General features: G+C 46.9%; 1 protein-coding gene and 1 long non-coding RNA gene across 5 annotated transcripts in view; one reads left to right on the top strand and one right to left on the bottom strand.

Annotated features, from left to right (window-relative positions):
- The window catches only part of LOC113929019, an 89475-nt gene extending 88760 nt beyond the window's left edge, over positions 1–715 (top strand). The window contains exon 7 of the long non-coding RNA XR_003522064.1: positions 591–715. This is a non-coding gene — a long non-coding RNA (uncharacterized LOC113929019). The remainder of the gene's footprint in view (positions 1–590) is intronic.
- CTNND2 (catenin delta 2) overlaps positions 1–22375 on the bottom strand; it is a 904171-nt gene that overhangs the window by 7080 nt on the left and 874716 nt on the right. For all 4 annotated transcript variants that reach the window (XM_027605522.1, XM_027605518.2, XM_027605519.2 and 1 more), the window contains 3 exons: positions 10079–10205; positions 6779–6910; positions 647–720 (listed from right to left, as the gene is read on the bottom strand). In XM_027605522.1, the coding sequence (XP_027461323.1) occupies positions 647–720; positions 6779–6910; positions 10079–10205 (333 nt within the window). The remainder of the gene's footprint in view (positions 1–646; positions 721–6778; positions 6911–10078; positions 10206–22375) is intronic.

Genomic DNA, 22375 nt, shown 5'->3' with positions numbered 1-22375 from the left:
TAGCATTCCTCAAACTTGAACACGTGTACACGAATCACCTATATGTCTAGATGAAATGCAACTCTGATGCATTTGTTGCATCAGATGGATTAGGGGTAGGGGTCTGAGAAGAATCTCTTCCAAAAAGCTCCCATGGGGCACTGATGCTGCCGGTCCCCCAACTAGACTGATTAGCAAGGCACTCCTCAACGTGCCCCATTTAGTTGTTCATTCTTGAACTTGTCTCTATTTTATTGGTAACTATCATGTATAACGAATGCTTTCTTCCAAATGAGAACTGCCTGGGTTATGGGAACTACCGAATCCCTGTCTAGTAATCACACAATATTATCTAGTAACCAGAATCTTCCAGTAGTGTATTTGAGGCTTTTCATTTTGGATCATAGTAGAGAACTTGCTACCATCAAATGAAGCGAGTGGTTGTAGTGAAATCAAAGACTGTTTTCAAATCTGGGGCCGTTCTGATGATTGCCGCCACCCCACACACACTATGTTAAATGTGAGTGGAGAGCAGCAGGGAATGTTATTTTCTTTTTTTCCAGTCCTTTACGTATGTTATGTAGAAGCTAATTTATTTTTTCCAATTCCAGGATATTTCACACAAGTTGAAGGGGAAAATGAACACAAATGTGTGCGTCTCCTTTACCTGGTTATGTTTGATGTCTTCAGCGGGCGCACCATAGGAATTCCTATACAAAGTTGAAATTCCAGTGTTTTGAGCTAAAAACAAGAGGGAAACAGAAAGTATTAGCAAAGAAGGCAAGATTTCAAGTGAGGAATCATGGTGATCGAGGCAAGTTCTTGCCCTAAGAAAAAAACTTGGTTTCTCCGGGTGCATTCCAAGTGCCGTGCCGCATGGAAGAATCCTTTGGTTCTGGACAGTTCGTTTTACATGCAGATGTAAGAAAGAAGAACAGTTAGGTATTCTATCAAATCCCCACAGCATGGGAGTTCCTTGCAGTCACATTCAGACTGTAGACAGGGTCAGGGCAGGGCAGCAAACAGATGGGCATCTTGCCAGGATTCTTGCCTTCTCTGGTGAGATCGAGTGGGTAATAAAAGCTGGTCTCCTGCACTGAGGCGTGCAGGCATCTGTATGAGCAGCTTAGTGTTGAGCTGGAGAACGACAAGAATGAAATTTCTAATTTGGGCTCACAGAGTGCTTAATCATCACGCAGACACTTCATTTCTCCAAGGCCCGAAGGATGGGCAGGAAGTACCATCTGCATCTGTCCTGCACATCTGGGTGGCTGCAGCTTTGGAACCCGGCTCGACACAGGGGCACGAGCCCCTCCCCCTCTCTTGAGACAGGCCTGTAGTCTAGCTGAAAGGAAGGGAGGTCTCCTCTACTTGCCGGCAGCTTTCAAAGGCACGGGCAGGGTTTGCCCACTTCCTCCCCTAGAACCGTTGGGGCTCATGCCACAGGCCCAGAGGAAGGGCCCAGGGTGCCATTCTGCTCATAGCTATGAAAGGGTTATGTTAATCACCATACATTACTGGGTATTTACCCCAAAGATACAAACGTAGGGATCCGAAGGGGTATGTGCACACCGATGTTTATAGCAGCAATGCCCACAATAGCCAAACTGTGGAAAGAGCCAAGATGTCCATCGACAGATGAATGGATAAAGAAGATGTGGTATATATACACAATGGAATATTATGCAGCCATCAAAAGGAATGAGATCTTACCATTTGCAACGACGTGGATGGAACTGGAGGGTATTATGCTGAGTGAAATAAGTCAATCAGAGAAAGACATGTATCATATGACCTCCCTGATATGAGGAATTCTTAATCTCAGGAAACAAACTGAGGGTTGCTGGAGTGGTGGGGGGTGGGAGGGATGGGGTGGCTGGGTGACAGACACTGGGGAGGGCATGTGCTACGGTGAGCGCTGTGAACTGTGTAAGACTGTTGAATCACAGACCTGTACCTCTGAAACAAATAATTCATTATATGTTAAAAAAAAAAAGAAGAAGAAGATAGCAGGAGGGGAAGAATGAAGGGGAGTAAGTCAGAGGGGGAGATGAACCATGAGAGACGATGGACTCTGAGAAACAAACTGAGGGTTCTACAGGGGAGGGGGGTGGGGGGATGCGTTAGTCTGGTGATGGGTATTAAAGAGGGCACATACTGACTATTAATTAAAGCACCTAACAGCTGTGCAGGAAAAGTCCTCTTGGAAAACTGTGCGTAAGAAAGTGAGAGCTGAGTGCCCATTCTGAATTTTAAAGGCCACCCTGACATCTTCTCTGGTTGGGTGTGCGTTGCTCCCGTCTGTATTTTCGCCTGGACCCCTGCTATAGAATCTTCCTTGACAGCTCAGCTTCCACCCTACCGACCCTGCTCCTCCACCCTCGCCATTCCCAGGAGCTGAGCCATCTTGCTAGACAGCCTGGATTATGTCATTGCAGGATCGGGGCCCTGACTGATTTTTCTGCAGCTAGCCACGCTGGCCCTCTTTCCTCGCCGGAGCGTGCAGCTGGTCTTACTTCTGGGATGTTGTGCTTGCTGATCCTTCTCTCTGGAACTCATGTCCCTGGGACTCTGGACTGCCTCTCCCTGTCGGTGTTCAGTCTCTTGCTTGATCACCTGAAAGCAGCCCCGCCCACCTGGTACCCTGCGTCTCCTGAGCCCCTTTATCTTCTCCATCCTACACAACCCCACGCGGTACTACCTTGGGGGTGAGCCCGTTCTACTGTTTACCTTGCGCGACCCCTCCCTTCACCTACGACGGCAGAAGTGCCATGACGCCAGAAATCGGTCTGTCCTGCCACCTTCGCCGGTCTGTGGGCGTCTGGGACAGTGGCGGATGCTCACAGAGTCAGTGCTTTATTTGCTGAGGGAATGAGTGAAGAGTAACCCTGAGAATATATGCCCTCAGAGTTACGATTTGCTCATTAAAAATGTCACTGCAGGGTGAAATTTTGTGGTTTTCATTTTCCTGTTACTTGGAACAAAATGCATTTTTTATTTGTTGGAACATGGGCTGTTAGAGCCTTATGCTCCTCTTCCCTGTCTCTTTGGTGGCTTCTGAGCTAAAGATGCTCCTACTGGAAGTTCTTTCCTCCTGCTCTTTGGTCCACTTTGCCTGTTTAAAAGAGGCTGTGTAGCTGAGATTGAACTTGTGGCTTTCATAGACACATGAAACAGGTGTCTTCGTGAATGCTCTGCCCTTGTACATCTGACCTAAGAGGATACTCATAAGGAAATGCCTTTTCGTCTTTTTGTATTGGCCCCCATTTCCAACGGAATCAACACATGGAAGATGAGAATGGCTTTAAAAAGGCATAAGAGAGGCTGACAAAAACGGGCTTGACCGTTTGATGTAAAGGCATCTGGGAAGCTCAGATGGGAGGGCAAAATCCCCTGGGTAAATTTTAAAGTCAGGCCGTGTAGCTGCTGAGATCACACAGCCCTCCTCTGATGTGTGTTTCTGACCACATAATGTTCCCGGGGAATCATGACTGCAAGAAATCGCTCTCACTGGCCTGCACGCCTGCATGAACGGCTGGTTCTGGCTTTCGGAGGGCTCCACAGTGGCAAGAGAACACCAAGGGAGAAGAAATTTTAAAAAAGACTCCATCTCAGCTAGATGATGAATCCAGAAAAGATGGGTGGGGGGAGCCTGGCACACAAACCTAGATGGATGGATCTGCATTTCTAAGGGCTCAGTAGAGGAGACTCAAACCCAGGCAAGGACCTGCTTTCCCTTTAAGCTGTCCCACGTTGTGTTTTGAGGCTCAAGCTTCCCATGGCTTTCCCACAGCAGAGGGAGTGTTTTCTTTGGGGGAGATGGTAGGACATCCTCTGATGTCTTAGAAACAAGGGAGATGGCAGTTTTCAGATATTTTTCAATGTACTATCCTGGAAGGGTCCCCTGGGCATTTGTGAATGAGAACAAGGACTGCTTTTGATGTGGAGGTCACAAGAAATCTGATCTGCAGGTCAACACTGAAATGATAGGCATGTGCAAAAGTGCTCTAGAGCCCGAGCTGGCCATTCATCCTTTTCATGCCTGTGTAAGACGTGGGCTTCCACCCGGGTTAGCTGGGGACTTATGCATGCCACTGTGGAAAGTGGTAAGTAGACACCTCCTCCATCACCACCTCTACCTCCACCTTCACCACCTGTTCCATCACCACCTCCGCAATCACCGCCTCCACCAATACCACCTCCAACTTCTCCATTACCACCTCCTCCATCACCACGTCCTCCATCACCTCCCCCACCATCACTACCTCTTCCATCACCATCACCACCTCCTCCATCACCACCTCCACCATCACCTCTTTCACCATCACCAACTCTACCTCTACCATCAGCATCTTCACCATCTCCTCCATCATCATCACCATCTGCTCCATCACCATCTCCACCATCACCTCCTCCACCATCACCTCCTCTACCATCACCACTTCTACTTTCACATCACCTCCTCCAACTCCACCATCACCACCTCCTCCATCACCTCCTCCACCATCACCACCTCCTCCATAACCTTCTCCATCACCACCTCCTCCATCACTTCCTCCACCATCACCACCTCTACCTCCACCATCACCTCCACCATTCTACCTCTACTTCCATCACTCCAAACTTCACTACCTCCACCACCACCAACACCACCACTGTCTCCACTAAATCACCTCCACCACTACCATCACTACCACCTTCACCTCCACCACCACTACCACCATCTCTACCACCAACACTGTAGATAATACAACTAACTTTTATACAGTGCTCGTTGGCTTAAAGGGAACCTTCCTGTATATGTTCAATGTTCTTTCAGGCTTGCCAGATGATCGATAGTGTAGTTTTGAGTTGCTTTTTTTTTTTTTTTGAATTGCTTTTTGAAGTAAGTCAGAGCAAAGATGTTTAAGCCTCTTACATAAGTTTAAAAAATGACATATATCTCAAGAGTGGAATTATCAAGATCCCTGTCATGAAACATCTAGAAACATGTTAGATTTTATTTTTTTCTTTTACTATGTGTGCGGGAAAGATTATGTACCATTGGAACTATTTCAGCAGAAACACACATACATTCAAAAGCCTTTTCAGTGATTCTACCGGGCAAGAGAGAAAAGTTAAATAACAATGCAGTCAACTTCAGATTTGTTCTTGTAATTATAATCTCAACTGGTCATCCCAGAGTGCCAGTGATGTGGCTACCTCGGGCAATCATAGTTGTAAAATGAATGGGCCAGGGGAACTGGGTGTCACTACTCCAGAGTAACTGGTACAAATTAGATTCCCTGCTGAATGCGCTGACTCTCGGGACTCGACATTCAGATTCATAGCTTCCTCTGTTCGTGCTTGTCTACAACAGGGGCAACATTTGAGGCAGGAAAGCAGTGAATAAGAATAATAAGGTATGTCCTGTGTAATGAGTGCAGGCGTGAGACATTCCCTGGTAGGTGTGTATGTGGAGGGCAGAGTGCTGACCCCGGGGGTGTGCATCAGGAATGTCTGTTTATTGTGCTTTTCTCTCTTGCAGTCAATGCTGAGTTACCATGGAAAACACTGCCTCGGGGGTAGATGCATTTACCTTAGAAAAATTTATCTTAAATGGCCTGGGTTTGGTAGACATCTTAATAAATCATCCAATTTGTCTTTTCTGCTTCCCTACAGGTCTACACCTAAATAATAGCTGAGAAACTCACACTTTTAAGATCCTCTTGATAAGAAGGTCTCAGCGTCTGTTTAGGATTATGGCCTTCACAGCCCAGTTTCATGATTGGCTGTGTTCTGTTAAAACCCTATTCCTCACGGCCTGTTTTCATGAGGGACCCATATGCACTTCCACGTGGCAGAGAAGGCAGTGGAATCCCTATTAGAGATCCTGTTGGCTCTGGCAGCTCAGCTTTCAAGGCATAACCTCTTCTACACCAATGCCCCCAAGTCCTGCTTCTTGGAGGAAGGGAAAAACCAGGGCAGCGGAAAGCCTATGGAGAGCCAGGAAGGGATGATGAACGGGAGCAAGGAGAGTTGTAGAGAACAGAAGGGAGTTAAGGGCAAGGCTGGTTATTAGAAAGGCTGGGCAGCGCACGTTGGATGGGTGGCGATGGGCACCGACTTTGGCCCTGCTGAAGTCCCAGTTGATGAGAAGGGAGAGACAAGGGGTATGATTGGGGTAGCGAGGGACGGAGGGGATAAAACATCAATGCATCCATAGAGAAATTGTGATTATTAGTTCTAATGAATCTCCTTAGGAGTCTGTCATGATAAAAGATGCGTTTCATGTCAAGAAGAGAAAATGTCTCAGCAGGAGTTCCGTGGGTTTCCCTGAAATCCTCTTTCTTTGTTGCCTTCCCCTCTCTTCCCCTTCTTTTCTTATCCATTTCCCCTTCCTTCTATTCGTGATGGCAAAGCTTGGCTAGGGCGCACCCACCATCTTGAGTCCTCTCCACTCCAGATTATGCCAGCTAAGAAGAAATCTATCGTGACTCCTCTAATTTGAGGGAATATTATGAGCTGGGCAAGCAAGAAGGAAAGGGGGAGGCGAGAGGTGAAAGACAGAATAAAATGTGCATAGAGAATATTTTCTCTTAGCTAATTTCAGGTATAAGACACTCAGTTTTTATTCCTCTGGCTTAATCTCCTTGCCCCCAATTCCTGAGACTCCTTGCTGTCAAGCTCTCAAGTGACGTGCTAGCTGCGAAGTCCTGCTGAGCTGCTGAGCGTGGCTTGGAGTCTCATGGCCCGGCCTTGGCCCTGTCCCGGACCACGTCGCCAGCTCTGAGGAGAAACGGCACATAGCTGTGCTTACCTGTCATGGTGTCTTTCCTGGAAGTGTGTTCTCCTTTAGTTCCGTGGTAAGTGGCACTGTTGCCAGCGGATTCATAGTCTGTTTTCCTTTCTTTGAGGCTGATCATTTCCCGAGGTGAAGCTGGGGCACTTGCTACATAAAGAAATCAAAAGGAAGACTCTCTGTGTCTCATTCCACAGCACGGATAGCTTTTCATACAAACAGCTAAGGTCATGAAGACACATGGCTCAACATATACCAATACGTGTGCATGGACCTGCTGATTCTTTGTTCTTTTGGCTCTCGTCTTTACACCTTCCCTCTACTCCCTGTCATTCGGTGCTTTGTAGTTAAGGGGGCACTCAGCTTGGGGGTTGGTAATTAAAGACTATTTCCCGGGGCCATCTTTCTTAGAATGACATCCTGATGGGGACGTGACCCACCAAAGGTGCACAAGACAGTTTTAAGAATGAGATTTCTTTATTTCTCTTTCTCTTCTCTTCTCTTTCTTTCCCTTCCCCTCCCCTCCCTTTCTCTCCCCCTTCCTCCCTTCCCTCTTTTTTCCTTTGTTCCTTTTTAAAAATTAGATGTGTTTCGGAGGAGCTGTTACTGATCTTGGAGAATCCCTGATTAAAATAAATGCAGTCTTACTTAAATGCTGAGTGACCCAGAAGCTGTCCTAAAGGAAGCCAGATGAACACCCAGGATGTTTTGTGGGGCTGAAGTCACCCAGCCCACAAAGATCAGCCCAGGGGGCGGGCTGGGAAGGGTGCACAGAGAGCTCATTCCCCAGTGAGATGTCTTCGATGAACACCCCCAGCAATCTCTCACTGACACCTGGCACCCTGGCTGCTTGCTGCCTGTCGGACCTGGGGAGGGAGCCCCATCTTCTCTTTGGGTCCCTGTCATTTAAGTTTAGTATCTCCTGTGGGCAAATCCCTATGCTAGACACTGGGAAGCAGAAACATGAATCATGTCACTTTCTGAACTCATGGAGGTCAGGAAATGGACATGCAAATAAACAGAATCAGGGGCAGAGGGCTTAACGGACGTGGCAGCCACATGCGGGCGAGAGAAACAGAGGGAGCCTTTGCCCATCCTTTTCTGAGAGGCAGCCTACCTATTTCCCAAACCTACCCAAACAAAATCCAGGCTCGTTGCCCGGCTCTCAAAACCCTGAGAGGTTCTCAAACCTGGCTTCCCATTAGAATTAAATCCTCGGAATACTTTCAAAAATACTGACACTTGAGCCCCACCCAGAACCAGTTGCATCAGAATCTCTGGGTGTAAGTCTGTTGGGAAGACAGGGAAGAAAATGGCATTTGCTGCACATCACTGGGCTGGGACGCGTGTCCAGTTCTCACGTGTCCTCAGAATATCGGCCACTGGCTCTCGCTCACCTCCTCCACCCTCTACGGCTCTCCCTCCTCTCTTCTGTTTTCTGTCTTCCTCTCCTGGGAGAGTCCTTTCCCTGCCCTTGCTCCTTTGCCTCTAGGTCCTCCTGCATAAAGGCTATCCTTTTACAAGTCACTGCCAGGCAACCACGAAGGGACAATATTTTGGAGCCTCTTGACCAAAGCTCCCCAAATTAGCATCTAACAGCGTGCAGATGGTGGGGTTTAGTAAACTATGTCAAGCGTGTAATTATTTCTCAAGACCTCATACACAGTGGTCCGAGTCTCCGGTAAACTAAGATTATACTCCTGGAAAAAAATCAAATCACGCAAACAAGTGTTCACTAGGTGTCTTCGGTGTGCCTCAGGAGGAAATAGCAGGCTGGGGTAGCTCTTCACACACTGCCCCTTCTCCTTCCGGGCACCTTCTGATTTACTGTGTCAGTTCATCCTTCTAACACCGATGTGTTCGCAAGAATTAGGGCTTTTTTTTTTTTTTTAAAGATTTTATTTATTTTTTGACAGAGAGAGACAGAGCGAGAGAGGGAACACAAGCAGGGGGAGCGGGAGAGGGAGAAGCAGGCTTCCCGCCGAGCAGGGAGCCCGATGCGGGGCTCGATCCCAGGACCCTGCAATCATGACCTGAGCCGAAGGCAGACGCTTAACGACTGAGCCACCCAGGCGCCCCAATAATTAGGGCTTTTAAAAAGACACCATCCTTGTGCTTCCCAGACTCACTATTCTTATCTTTTTTTTTAAGATGTCTGGAGGCAAGACACGTGAAAGGTCACCCCTCTGCTTCCATAGGTGGAAATTTCTCTGTCCCACGGTGGCATCCGATTCTCCTCTAGTGGAGGACCGAACATTACAGGCAGTCACACCACACTAGAAATAGAAGCTTTCATGGGGCTGGGAGAGAGTCGTCTATTTCAGTCAAATGTTCCCCATTCATGTCTGATTTTCATCATCATTCTGACAGTAAAGTGTGTAAAGTTTGACGGCCAACGATCTCAAGGGCAGATGAGCACTCTCCTACCGTGCCCTCTGAGACCCAGTTGCCCAGCAGATGGAGGGCAGCAAAGAGCAAGTAGAAACTCTTCTTAAATAAAAACCCAGATAGGTGTGTGCGCACACACACACACACACACACACACACACACACCTATCTGGGTTTTTATATAATTATTTATCCATCCTTCCTTCTCACAACAAACCTCAAAATGCAGAAATCAAAAGAACAGTCTTTAAACTTACACTTGGAATAAAAACAATGAAGACTATGCCACTTACATATTAAATGATGTGCTAATATTTTGTCTTTAATTTTTTCCTTAATCTTAGGCATTATATAATGTGATGAAAAGGGTATAAAAATGAAGTATTTTTACAAGTAAATAAGAGTAGTTAGTTGAAAATTTAAGCAATAGGAACGTGACAAAATTAGAAAAAAAATCAAACTGAGTGACTTAATAGTTCCGGGTGGTTGTGATAAGACTTCATCAATGATTTATCAGCTGGTTTCAAGGTAATAATAACCGGCTGATCAGATGTGGAGGAGTAATGAAACCCTCAATGAGATATTTCAAATGTATGTCATTTTAAAGCAAGAAACAGCATGCCCTTTCTCCCTTGCTCTGTAATTCCAATTATAATCAATACAATGCAACTCAAACTATTTTAAGTTGGAAAAACGTCCACAGAAAACCCTGATTTGCACACATCTGACAGCTATCTTTATTCTTCTTGCTCACTGAAAGCAGGTCCGTGACATGCATTTCATGTGTATAACTGTTCCAGATTTTTAGAAGTCCGTTAGATTTGTTCTGAGTTTGTGTAAACATAACATGATGTCACCACTGCTAGAAAAGGAAACGGACTCAGTTGATATTTCTAGCAAGTGTCCAGACTGGCTCCGGGCGTCTCTTACCTGAGCGGTTGTTGGGGGACGCTCGCACGGGGGAGATGGAGGGCGTGCGGGAGGAGGAGTAGGGCCTTTGCCGATCCCTCTCGATGGTTGACGATGAGGCTACGAAGTGATACTGTGACCATCCGTCCTGAAATAGACAGCATGCTCCTATTAAGTGGGGAAGGCGGAGTGATTCTTCATCCCCTGACATTTGGCGGTTCCCAACACTGGATTTTGCAAAGCATTTCTACAGTCTGTCAAAAGAGATCACAGAGCCCTGCTCAATCATCAAGGTCAGCAGAGAGGAGCGTGAACTGAGACCCACCTCGCTCCTTCCAGACAGCCTGCCATGGGGAGGGCCTGCTTTTAGGGCTGGCTTTCCTTTCCAGATGTTGAATAAATGGTCTCTTTATTTAAATGAAAATACGATGCTCAGAATGTGAGATGACCCTGAAACTGTCTATTCTTTACCTACCTGGTTCCGGCTCTGCCTGGACCTCTTCTCGACAAGACCGTCACTGTGTATTCACACCCAGATGGGTATGGTATGTTCTCTAGTTTAATCCAGGAACTTTATTTTTCACTTTAGAGTCTATTCAAAATGTGTCCCACCAATTAACCCTCCATTAAGCCTTCTTTTTTATACAGATTTTTTTTTTTATTTATTCATTTGAGAGAGAGAGTGAGTGCACGAGCAGGAGGGAGGGTCAAAGGCAGAGGGAGAAGCACACCCCCTGATGAGCAGCGAGCCCGATGCGGGGCTCCACCCCAGGACCCTGGGATCATGACCTGAGCTGAAGGCAGACGCTTAACCGACTGAGCCACCCAGGTGTCCCTCTATTAAGCTGTGTAATATTTAGTAAATATGCAAAAAGGCACGTATACCATTTTTCATTATAAAAACCAAAGAAATACACTGTGGATCCTTTCATGAATTTAGAAAACATAAAGAAGAAAAAAAAAACTGTCAATAGTTCCAGCCCGCCCCAGAACTCCTGTTCACACACCACAGTAACTCCTTCCAGTGTTTTCTCCTTTTTAATTCAAGTTTATTTGTATCAAAGTCATATGTCAAATGGCAGTGACACTACCCCAAGGAAGAGCAGACACCTGCCCCCCCCACCTCCCATTCCTGCTTCACAGAGGCAACCAGTTCAACTCTGCTGGCTTTTCTCTTTTTCTGGTTATATTTAGACTTGTAAAGGACTCCACATTCTCTTAAAGAATCGTTGCTGATAGAAATAGATGGAAGCTAATGAAGAACAAAATTCATACTCATTTCAGTATGTGTGTCTTTGTTTCTCTAATTCTGATTCCTGTTCTGTTTGGCTGGTAGGATAAAGCCAAGGTTGGAAGTATGCTATTTTAAAAGCTATTACCTAGCACTTAATTGAGAACTTACTACAAGGCAATATTTTCTCAACAATCTCATGGGCTGGATGCTATTTGTGTCCCATTTTACTGAGCCTTAGACAGTTAATAGGCCACCTGAAGTCACACACTAAGCAAGTAAAGAAATAGTGATACTGAAATGTGGCATACTTGTAAGTACTGGAAGGTGAGGGGATCGAGGAGTTCAGGTGGGGAATACTGGTGTTGTTAGTTTATGGGATGTGGCAGTGGAATGTGTGTCGCTCTGGGAACAGTTAGCAAGGACCCAGATGCTGAAGACACAGCCTGGAGTTCCCAAGCCAAGGGAAGAGCAGATGTGAAGGCAGGTGGACATGGTCTAGGCGCATAGGAGAGCCCTGGAAGTCCCTGTGGCTGAGGAGTGATCAAGGGGCACCAGGAAATCAAGAAGCCTTCTGAGTGCCTAGAACAGTTTGGGGAGAGCAGACTAGAACCAGGGATACCAGGTAAGAAGCTATTCCACTGGAGTAGGGAGACACAATCCTGGCTTGGATGGGGGCCGATGATGAGCAATGGGCAGATCTGGCAGCTGTGTTGGAGGATTTGCTGATGACTTGGCTATTGGGTGAAGGAAAGAGGAATCAAGCTTTACCCCAGGGCTCCTGGTGTGAACCACACAGGGGACTGGAGGTGCCATTTACTGAGATAAGGAATACTGGGAGAGAAGCAGCTTTAGGTGGTGAAACCAATACTGCCATTTGGGACAAGCTGGGTAGAGATGCCCACTGCACATGAAAGAGAAGCTACAGAATAAAGCAGAATCTGCGAATCGGGATTTCAGGAGCAATGTCAGGGCTGGAGATAACATTTTGGAGTTCAGCATAGAGATGTTCTTTAGAACAAGGAGAACGGACAGGAACATGAATGCAAATAAAGGCAAGTAGGAGACACAAGGTGAATCCCAGGATACTCCAATATTTAGAGGGTGTGAAGAGACGGTTCAGAGGGGCCTGAGAAGGGACAGAGAGAGCTGGAAGGAGGGCCAGGAGGGTGCGAGGTCAGAGAAGACCAGGAAAGCAGATGCCTAAAGGAGAAGGAGACAACTGGATGATAGGCAGGACCAGGAACTGACCACCAGCCTGGGGAACATGGAAGCCAGGATGACGGGGACAAAAGTACTTTCTTTGGTCAGGCTGGCATATGTCTAACTCAGGTGGGCTCCAAAGATAACGAGAGTTGATGAAGGGGAAGAGTGAGCACAGGCCACCTTTGACAAAGTTTTATTATTACGGAGAGTGGAGAAATGGGGCTTGGAGAGGCTGAGTGACCAAGAGATGTTTTCATAGATCACCTGGGAGATTCTGAGCGTTTCATTCACCATTGGGAGTGATTCAACAGAGCGGAGCAAATTGCTGGTGAGGTCACAGAGGAAGCAAGCAGTTGCAGGAGGGAATTTCACGGAGGAGTGCCGAGAAGATTCTGGAACAATGGGCTGGTGGGCCATGGAACAAGAGGGAAGACAGCCGGGCTGTGTGGCCACAGCCATAGCAAGAACACGGGAGATTTGGCGGCAGGAGGGTGAGGACATTCTCTTGTATCTTCTTGCTTGTTCTCCAGGTGGGGTGAGAAGTGAGGTCATCTGCTGAGTGTGAGGAAGAGCTGGAGCTCAGAGAATAGGAGGGAGGAGGGGGACAGAGAGAGGAAGAAGGGAAGGCATGAAACGGTTCTTGGGGGGGGGGCAAGGTGACCATAGGCAGGGGTCTAGTGGCCAGAGTGCCGAGAGGCGACTTGAGGCAGGTGGCAAGGAATTTAAAAAGAGACAACAGGTCAGCGTGTTGCTTTTCTCCAGCCAAGTTCAGCTGCTCTGTGGCAGGTATGGACTAGATGGAACTGGATGCGAGTGATCAGGAGGTAGCTTGGAAGGACGCAGGGACTGCAAACAGAAAGCCATGGAAGCTCATGGAATCCAAGCCAGGGATAGAGGAAAGGGAAGATGTTGGGGAGGAGATGGAGAATGAAAACTAGCTGGTGGGCTGCAGATCCTAAAAGCACCATAGGCTGCTGGGGTGAGAGTACTTCACAGACGCCGGGGTTTTTCCTGGGGAGGGGGATGGGAAATAAAACAGCTACCACGTGAGAGGGCAGCAGGGAGGTGGGGGTAGGGATAGCAGACTGTGGGTTAAAGAGAGAGACGAATGGGAGGCAGGTAGAAGAAAAGAGGCATATTGGGGCAGATTACTGGATATTACGAACCTTTAAATGATAAGAGTCCAGTAACCATAGATGACTCAAGAGTCTCGACTGAGGTGATGAGGGGTGTAAGGCATAAGTCCTCCTCAGGGAAAGGTGGGGGAGTGTCATGCTAAGGGGTAGGTGTCAGGACAGAAGGAGAAAATGCCTCCACGGGAGTTCTGTGCATTTCCCTTCAGTCCTCTGAGGGTGGTGGCGAGGATGGGGAAGGAGGAGTCTTACAGAAGCATTCGTAGGATTGGAACCATTTCAACAGTGTATATGTGGGGCGCCTGGGTGGCTCAGATGGTTAAGCGTCTGCCTTCAGGTCAGGTCGTGATCCCGGGGTCCTGGGATCGAGCCCCACATCGGGCTCCCAGCTCATCAGGGAGTCTGCTTCTCCCTCTCCCTCTGCCTGCCGCTCTCTCTCTCTCTCTCTGTCAAATAAGTAAAATCTTTTAAAAAATGTATGTGCATCCATTATTCATATCTGGGAATAATTTGAAAAATTGTTTAAACAGGCATTCCTTTCTTTTGAAGGTAATGCTTTGTTGACTGCAAAAAATCCTTAAACATGACCAAGAGAAGTGGATCATGTTATGTTTGTCTCACAGTTTGGGAGATATGCTCTGGGGTTCCAAGTAATGGCTCAGGGAAGGCTGTTTTAATAAAAACTTCGGCTTCTTTTGTCTTGTATAAGTTATGATACTCCATACGTCATTACGGGCAAAGTATTTCACAGTAAGAACATCAGCTAACATTTCATATGTTCTAAGACCAAAGGAGACACTAGACATCAACATGGCATGACTCTAGGTTGGGTTTAGTTTTACTTGGTGAGATAGCAATGAATTAGTCAGCATCTCTTTTGTAGATGATCGGAGATAATGTTTTGCTCGCAGTTAAGATTCCATGATGCTTAGATTACATCGGGACCATGTAAGTACTTACATCTCTGGAAATGTCACGAAAGTGGATGTAATACTAAAACTGCTTACAGGGCGCCTGGGTGGCTCAGTCAGTTAAGCGACTGTCTTCGGCTCAGGTCATGATCCTGGAGTCCCGGGATCGAGTCCCACATCGGGCTCCCTGCTCAGCAGGGAGTCTGCTTCTCCCTCTGACCCTCTTCCCTCTCGTGCTATCTCTCATTCTCTCCCTCTCTCAAATAAATAAATAAAATCTTTAAAAAAAAATAGAACTGCTTACAAAGGAAGAAATCCTTGTAAGGATGCACCAAAAAAAAGCTTTCAAATCCCGCATAAGACCCAATTCCTGGCCTACAAAGGCATGGCAGAGGGTGACCTTGCAGGTAACCTGTCTGTGGGTAAAGGGATCAGCACATACTTGAGGATGATGAAGAGTGTGTTTAGAGGCATCGAGAATGCCAGCCTCAGTCTGACACCTCCGCACATGGCCCTCGATTGTATGCATGTGGGCATAGAGACTTTAATGGAGGTGGGAAGGGGGAGCTTAGGGAACAGGGCCAAGAGGAAACCTAATGAAGGCTCTTGATGAGAAGAGTTTCTTGAGCCCCAGCAGGAGCAAGGAGGGGCGACCCGGTTCCCGCTCATGGCCGTCTTCCCTCTCATTCACTGATGCAGACCGAAACCTGGAAATCCCATGTTGCTACTACGTTCAACAATGCCCAGGAGGGACCCCACAGTTTTAATTCTGCAGTAGGAATTCCCCAGTGTTATGGAAAGCAGTGCATCTGAGGCTAGACAGGAAGGTACAGATCAATCAATAAGTTATGTTGAATAATTAATTACCCTGAAGATGTCTCATGACCCTCCACATCTTTTCCTGTGTGAATTTTTTTGGCATTCAACTGAAAAAAAAACAAAAACAAAACTGCTTTGCTTTCCAAAGAAGAAGAGACATGAAGATGGATTTTCTTTGGGAAGTTATTGCTAAGCTAACATTCCTTTTATCCGACTAGCCATGTACATACTTGTTAGCTAGCCAGCTTGCAATCAATTCATTATTCATTTACTTCCCAGTGTCACTCAGGAGGGCTTGAAAGTGGTTTCCATAAATAAAGACAACTTGAACACACATTTCTTTTTTTACATCATTTTCCTCTTTGATCACTATTTTTTCTTCTTGAAATTTTAACTCACAGTAGACCAGAAGCTTTTTCCTGAATTTTATTCTATCATAGGTGCTCAGCCACCGTCCCCTTCACTTCATCCCTTTGCCTTCTAGGGGTCCGGTAAGAAACCTCAGGGAAGAAAACCAGAACGAATAGCCACAGCACCTGGGGCAGGGCCGTTAATCCTTCATATGTACGATCAGGGGCCCCTTTAACAATCTATCTTTCACCTCCAGCAGGATGGCCCAGAAGGTGGTGCCTTCAGCTCAAGTCCCAGCCAAGCTGTCAAAAATGTGATATGATATCTGCGCCTCAAACTGGCTTTTATTTTTAACACATTAAGCTTAAAACTGGAGATTGTTAAATTGTTCCAAGTAGACAGAGATAGAAATCCAAAAGAGAAGAGGAGTTCAAAGTCACTGAACTTTAAATCGCCACCAGGAATAATCTGATTTTTATCTTCTCCTTTTACTGTCCTTCTACCCACTTCAGCTTCTGTGTTAAAGCTCCCAGCCTGTTTCTTTGTGAAACTGTATTAGTCCCCAAAGCTACTGCCCTCCACGTCGGTAGGTTCAATGGTCCAGAGTGCGTGAGAAAGTAACGTTCTTCTTCACAGGCTCAAAACCGTTTGGTCATCACCCTATTTCCACCTGCTGGTCACTCTGTTTCGTCCCGACGCATCTTCCCCCTAAGTACTGGAAGGTCTCTGAACGCACAGCACTCTGCATTTTATGTTTTTGCCCATCCTGGAAACATCTTCAAGACTGTGCTACGGGAGAGACTTCCACGAACAGATTTCAGATGCAGGGACGAAGCGGCTTCCACACTGGTCCACATGAAGTTAGTGTGACACACACTTGGCCCATAGCTTCTTACTCTGGAAAGTGCTCAGGACACTGGACTCAGATCCCCATGTGAATGTGTTAGGTCTGCGTGCAGCGACGAGCTAGTGCTGTGGGTCAAGGCTGACAACTGCCTTCACCTCGGGTCTCTCTGTGGACAGAGTGCTGAGATGAGAAGGCTGCCAGGAGTCAGCCCTTCTCCCCCAGTCAATGTCAGAATCACAATTACCGTTGAGCTCTGCCTCGATTCCTTTTCCATAAATCAAGGGCAAAAATACTCTTATCAGCTTGGAGAGTTTTAAAAACAGTAATGCCTGGGCCTCGGGCCCTGAGATTCTGTCTGGATTGTTCTAAGTTTCTGTTTTCAAAAGCCCCCGGGGTGATGTGACTTAGGAACGTGGCAGTGAACAGCTGACTTGGGGTCTCTATGCACAGGCGCCTTGCCCAGGAAGGATGCAGAATGCATTTTCAAGTGTTAAATCCTCCGAAGCCCTGAACTGTCTGATCCCACTGGGGAATGTCAGATGAGGTGTTCTCAAGGCTGACTTCTCTACAGGATCAAAAATAGGTCCCAACCTCAGAGCAGAGAACGGCCGCATACACACACACACTGAGCCCCAATCATACTGATTACCCACTAACCACCGGGAATGTGATTCAATGTCACACGTCTACACCTCTGATCAGGCAGCTCCATGACCTGGCACAGCCCCTTTCCTGCTGCCTCCTGTTGAATCTTACTTCTCCTGCCCATGTTCGCGCTAGGTAAACAGGAAGCGGGCAGCACATGCTCATTAAATCACTATTGCTAAAAGGATCACGCCTGCAAGGTTTAGGGGATCTTTAGCATTGCTACTCGGGACTTCTTCCCCCCCACTATGAACAAACTGCTTTGAGACCACACTGAAGACCACCGTAGTCTGCGAAGCAGGGTTGGGCCTTATTTATTTCTGAAGCCCTGGTCCCTGGCACAGTGCCTACAACACAGAGGTGCCAAATAAATGCTCATTGGATCCAGGGACTTAAGATGCCTGCATTAATTATCAGTAGCTCTCACACTCTATTGTCCTCTAACAAATGAAGGTTATCAGAATTTTACGGTACGTTTTATTTATTTTTTTTTTTATTTTAGCCTAGAGCAACCTCATCAGTTTCATCTTCTGCTGTGGGGATATATGTCTTTGGTGACATGCTTACCGCTGGGCTGAAGGCTGTGTTAGTTTAGGTAAAAGGGTCCTTAAATAATGACCTACGGCTTGCCTGCTCCGTTTTAAATGGTAATGTTTTCCTCAGCTGCTGCTATTTCAGTGTGAGGTATATAAAACTGCCTCCTCTTTAAGCAGTCTTGTAGATAATTTGCAGCACCATTCTACCTGCCACATCTGGCCCAGATCGGCGCCCATTCCCTCCCAGCACTCCGCGCACGTACTGCACCCTCCCTCATCCCTACTGCTGCCTGCATCCTGCAGCTCAGACAACACCAGCACCTCCCCACAGCCCAGGCGCCCTGTCCTCCCCGAATGCAAATCCTTCGGAGAGCCTCGGAGAGCCAGGAAGAAAGGGGAGAAGGGAGAGCGCATCATGTTTTCCATTAGCTTTGCTCCAATTTCTTTTAAAGTTGGGTGCAGAAGTCCACGCCTACTGCCAGAACCGAAGGGCTGGTTTCTGAATGGGTCACCTGTGGGGACATTCCTGGGCAGGGAAGACTGGCGCCCAGAGTCACTGCCCCAGCAAGAAAGAGGGATGCAGGGCACACCGACAGGAGGTGTGGGGAGCAGTCTCGTAAGATGGAATGATGTGGAACCACAGGGGAGTGTTCACAGATTTACTGCCCTCCCTACGTCCCCCTAACTCGAACTGCCAGGGAGCGTCCTGTCTCCCAGCTGAGCTCCCAACCCCCTGGCCCTCACGCGGAATCAGAGAAGTTAGGCACAGGGACAGAAAGACCCTGGCGGAGCGGGGAGGAGAGGAAGGATGAGGGAGAGAGGTTGCTCCATGTATATACTCGGGTTTACAGAGATGATGGAGACGCAGAGTAAATATTTCAGGGGCTGTTGAGAGGATCTGGTGATTAGAGAGAGAGAAAGGGGTTAAAACCTCAGGCATGTGCTTCAGGAGATGCGAGGGAAGGAAATGGAATTTCACAAGTCCCACTGTGGTCTCCGACCTCTGGAAGAGGGCGCCGTTTGGGGACTAGACAGCAATGGGTGGAGGGTGACGGGGGTTTGTGAACGCCCATTTAATGATACGTTAAATGCGATGTTCCCATTTACAGGTCCATTTCCAAAGTGTGTTCTGGAGGTTTTATCTTCTACACTTAGGATTCAGAGTTAACAAATCTTTTCTAAAGCTAAGTGACATCTCTGACTTGGACAAAAGCTTCAATAAATAATTAACCTTGAAAATGGAGAGGAGTTGTGATTTGCGCCGAGACAGATCTCCGTTGGTACCCAAAATATGTACTAGGACACCCTTAGCCTGTCGATACGTGGTCATTGGAAGAAAGCTTCGGAACCCCCTTAATCTGGTGAGATTTTCTCGGCCTCTAGACAAGGATTTCTCATCAGGCACACAGAGACTATTTGATTCTGGAGTAACAAATGCAAGTTTTTGGCGTTAGCTGTCCTTGAAGCCTCTCAGTCCATAAAGCTTGTCAATTCTAATTTGCTGTGAGTGACTTGAGACAGAAAGAAAGTGTAGTGGAAATCCTTCGGGCTTTCAGCAACCCAAGCTCATCCACTCATTCAAACTAGAACACTTACAGCTTGTTACTCGCATTCACTAACGGGACTTCTTCATCAGGAACCTATTTTTCAGATGAAAGTCAAAACAAGACGTGTTGTCATCCTCTGAAAAAGGTAACCAGCTAAGATACTACGGCTCACTTACGAAAAACCTGATTGCTCACAATTTGTGCTGGTTTTCTAGTCATTTTTAAGTGGACGAAACCTATTAATGTAATCACAGATGAAGCAGAGAAAGAAGAGATTCCAAATTAGTGGTTGTTTATGCATACACACTTCTTACTTCAATAAAAGGTATTACATAGAAAAAACGGAAGTGGGGTCTCCACAGTCTGTGTGACTGGAGCCCAAACCAGATTTTGCATGTCAGCGAAACCTCAGCTTCCCTTTGCTGTAATAAAACAAGCTTCCATCTCTTTTTAAGGTAAAGTGTTTGTAAAGATTCATTAAAACAAATTCCATCAACAATTCTACAGCAAAAGCGAGGAGAGTTAAATACTGAAACGAAATCTTAAGGGCCAAGAGGGAGTTATTTGCAGTTTAATACAGAAATAAATACCTCCTGACATACCAGTTGCTTTCATATTTGTTTGTTTCAGCCCTGGTGCTTCTAATGGCATTTAATTAAATTGATTCGGATGCTTAAAGGTACAGTAAATATGGAGTCTTCCGTAGTGCAGGTTTCCCCCACTATCCGAAAGGTCACTTTATGCCAGTTTCCTCTAATGAAAGACCTACCTTAGTAACCTGTTTTCAATAACTGAAAGAAATCTGACGAGAATTCTGGCTTTTAGGAAATGATAATTGCGCCTTCGCCTTACAGGATTTCACTTACAAAAGGTTTCCTAGGAGCACTCTACTTTCACATAGTGGGGGAAACCTGTACCGTCTTTTAAAAGCAAATACCAAGTACATCCATTTCAGGAATTCATTTTACTGCCATGGGCCTAATTCTAAAGAATCAATATCACCGAGAAGATCTGACAAGTTGGAAAGAAATGTATGTAATTTGGTCAAAGAAAGCATACCATTGTTAACTACCAGTAGTTAATGGAATGCAGAAAAAACACACAGGAAATGGGAGTCAAGACCAGTTCAGTCCTTTTGTTTCTCTGCTGTCACCTCTGGGGCCTTAAAACAAAGACCTGAGGTGGATGATCTCTAACAATGCCCTTTGTGTTCTAGTTAGTGCTGCAGTTAAATTTGGGGTGAACAGAAGAAAAGTTCCGTCTTTATGTTTAACGAATCCAAACGTCTCACTTCTAAATGCCCCCTTCTGACATCTGAAAAGCCAAGTCTCTCATCAGTGGTCAGTAAGCTCAAAGCTCACCCCAGGGCCTAACCTCGAGGTCTCTCCGTTCCACCCTACTTGAAAGTGCCGTAGACCATGGACACGGAAGCAGTCACTGCGTGTGTCCTCTGCTAAGCTTCAACTCTGGGGTAGTGACCTTGTTGGATTTATTTCATAAAAAGGAATAAGTAAGTACCTGGCACTGTGCTGGGAACGGGGCTAGAGGAGAGGGAGGTAGGAAGGACTCCTGAGAAGGAGATGGAGGGGAGAGGGACATTTAAAATATGATCGCGTCACATTACATTTCCGGTAAGAGCCATGAAGGAAAAGTACAAGTTATGATAAGGGTTTTTTACAAACCTTGGAGGGTTGGAGAGAAGGAGATTTCTTTGGGCAAGTGACAGTTAAACTGAGATGGAGAGAGCCAGGCTTCGTAGGAGAGGAGGGAAGGCATTTTTCACCAAGGAATGGACCTGTGCCCAAGCAGTGCAAAGGCCCTGAGGTTTACACAGCCTTGTGCCTGCCAGGAAGAACCAGGGATCCAGTGCGGCTGAAAGTGATTAAGGGGAGGATAGAGAGAGATGACCTTGGAGAGATGGGTAAGAGAGATATTGGAGGCTATCGAAGAGTTTTAATCAGGACACTGACGAGGTTAGATTTGGATTTTATACAAGTGTGTCTGGAATGCTTAATGGAAAATAGACGGAAGATGGTAAAGTAGTTTCCACAAAACCAATCAGGCAGCAATCAGACTGGGACTAGTGACAGATGATGATGGAAGTAAATACGGGAGAGGTAGACTCCACAGGGCTTGGTGCAAAATATAGTTGGCAATAAGGGAGGAAGAGGTACACTTAGATAACTCCTGGATTTCTGTAAAGAACAACCAGGTGGGCTAGGTGCTGTTTACTGAGATGGACGACGATGTGAGAACAACGGATTCGGGGAAGGTCTGGAGAGCTGCTTGTCAGGTGTGTGCACTGTCAGAGCTTGTGATCTACCGTTGTGATTTACAACGGTAGTTGTAAATAGAAGCTTTGAGTTCAGGAGTGAAGACCATATAGAGAGACAGACGGGGATGCCATTGGCATTCAAATGTGTTTTAAGAGCATGGGAGCAGATGAGGTCATCTACAATAGAAGGTAGAGGGTGGAGAGCAAAGATGCCTCAGGGACAATCAGGAGTCTGCAAACAAGACTGAGGTGGAGTTCCTTGCAAGGTCGGAGAAAAACCAGGCCGGAAAGAATGGTGGCAGGGAAGCCCGAAGGAGATCAGGTAAGGGAGGACGATGGGCCGGGACCGCCCACTGCTCTTGCAAATCCACGGCCCTTTGTTCCCAGACACACATCTAGAGCCCGTGTCCCGGCTTCCCTTGCAGCTCCGTATGGCCACGTGAAGGAGGTCTAGCCCGTGGAGGGCGAGGGGATGGGGCTGGGCTATCACCAGGTATGGGGGCGGGCCTTATAGCAGGCAGTGGGGCCTCTGGGCTCCTGAATGTGCAAAGAGAAGAGCTGACCTGCCCACATGAACACCTGTCCAGGACAGTTGCATGAGCGGGAAAATAAACTTCTGTCACACCGCATCACTGGATGTTTAGGTCTGCTTGTTACAGCTGGAAGCCTTCCCTAATTAATACAGACAATGGAGCTAGCTGAACGCTGCAATTAGGAGTGATTTCAACAGAGGCGTGGGGACAGGCATCATCACGTCAGGCTGCAGGGGTTGAAGCTCAAGACGGAAAGTGAGAACGCCAAACTTTCCAGAAACGTG

Source organism: Zalophus californianus, chromosome 5, assembly GCF_009762305.2.
Source record: "Zalophus californianus isolate mZalCal1 chromosome 5, mZalCal1.pri.v2, whole genome shotgun sequence".
Taxonomy (NCBI): Eukaryota; Metazoa; Chordata; class Mammalia; order Carnivora; family Otariidae; genus Zalophus; species Zalophus californianus.
The sequence above is the reverse complement of the archived record's forward strand: the minus strand, read 5'-3'. Positions and strand labels throughout refer to the sequence as shown.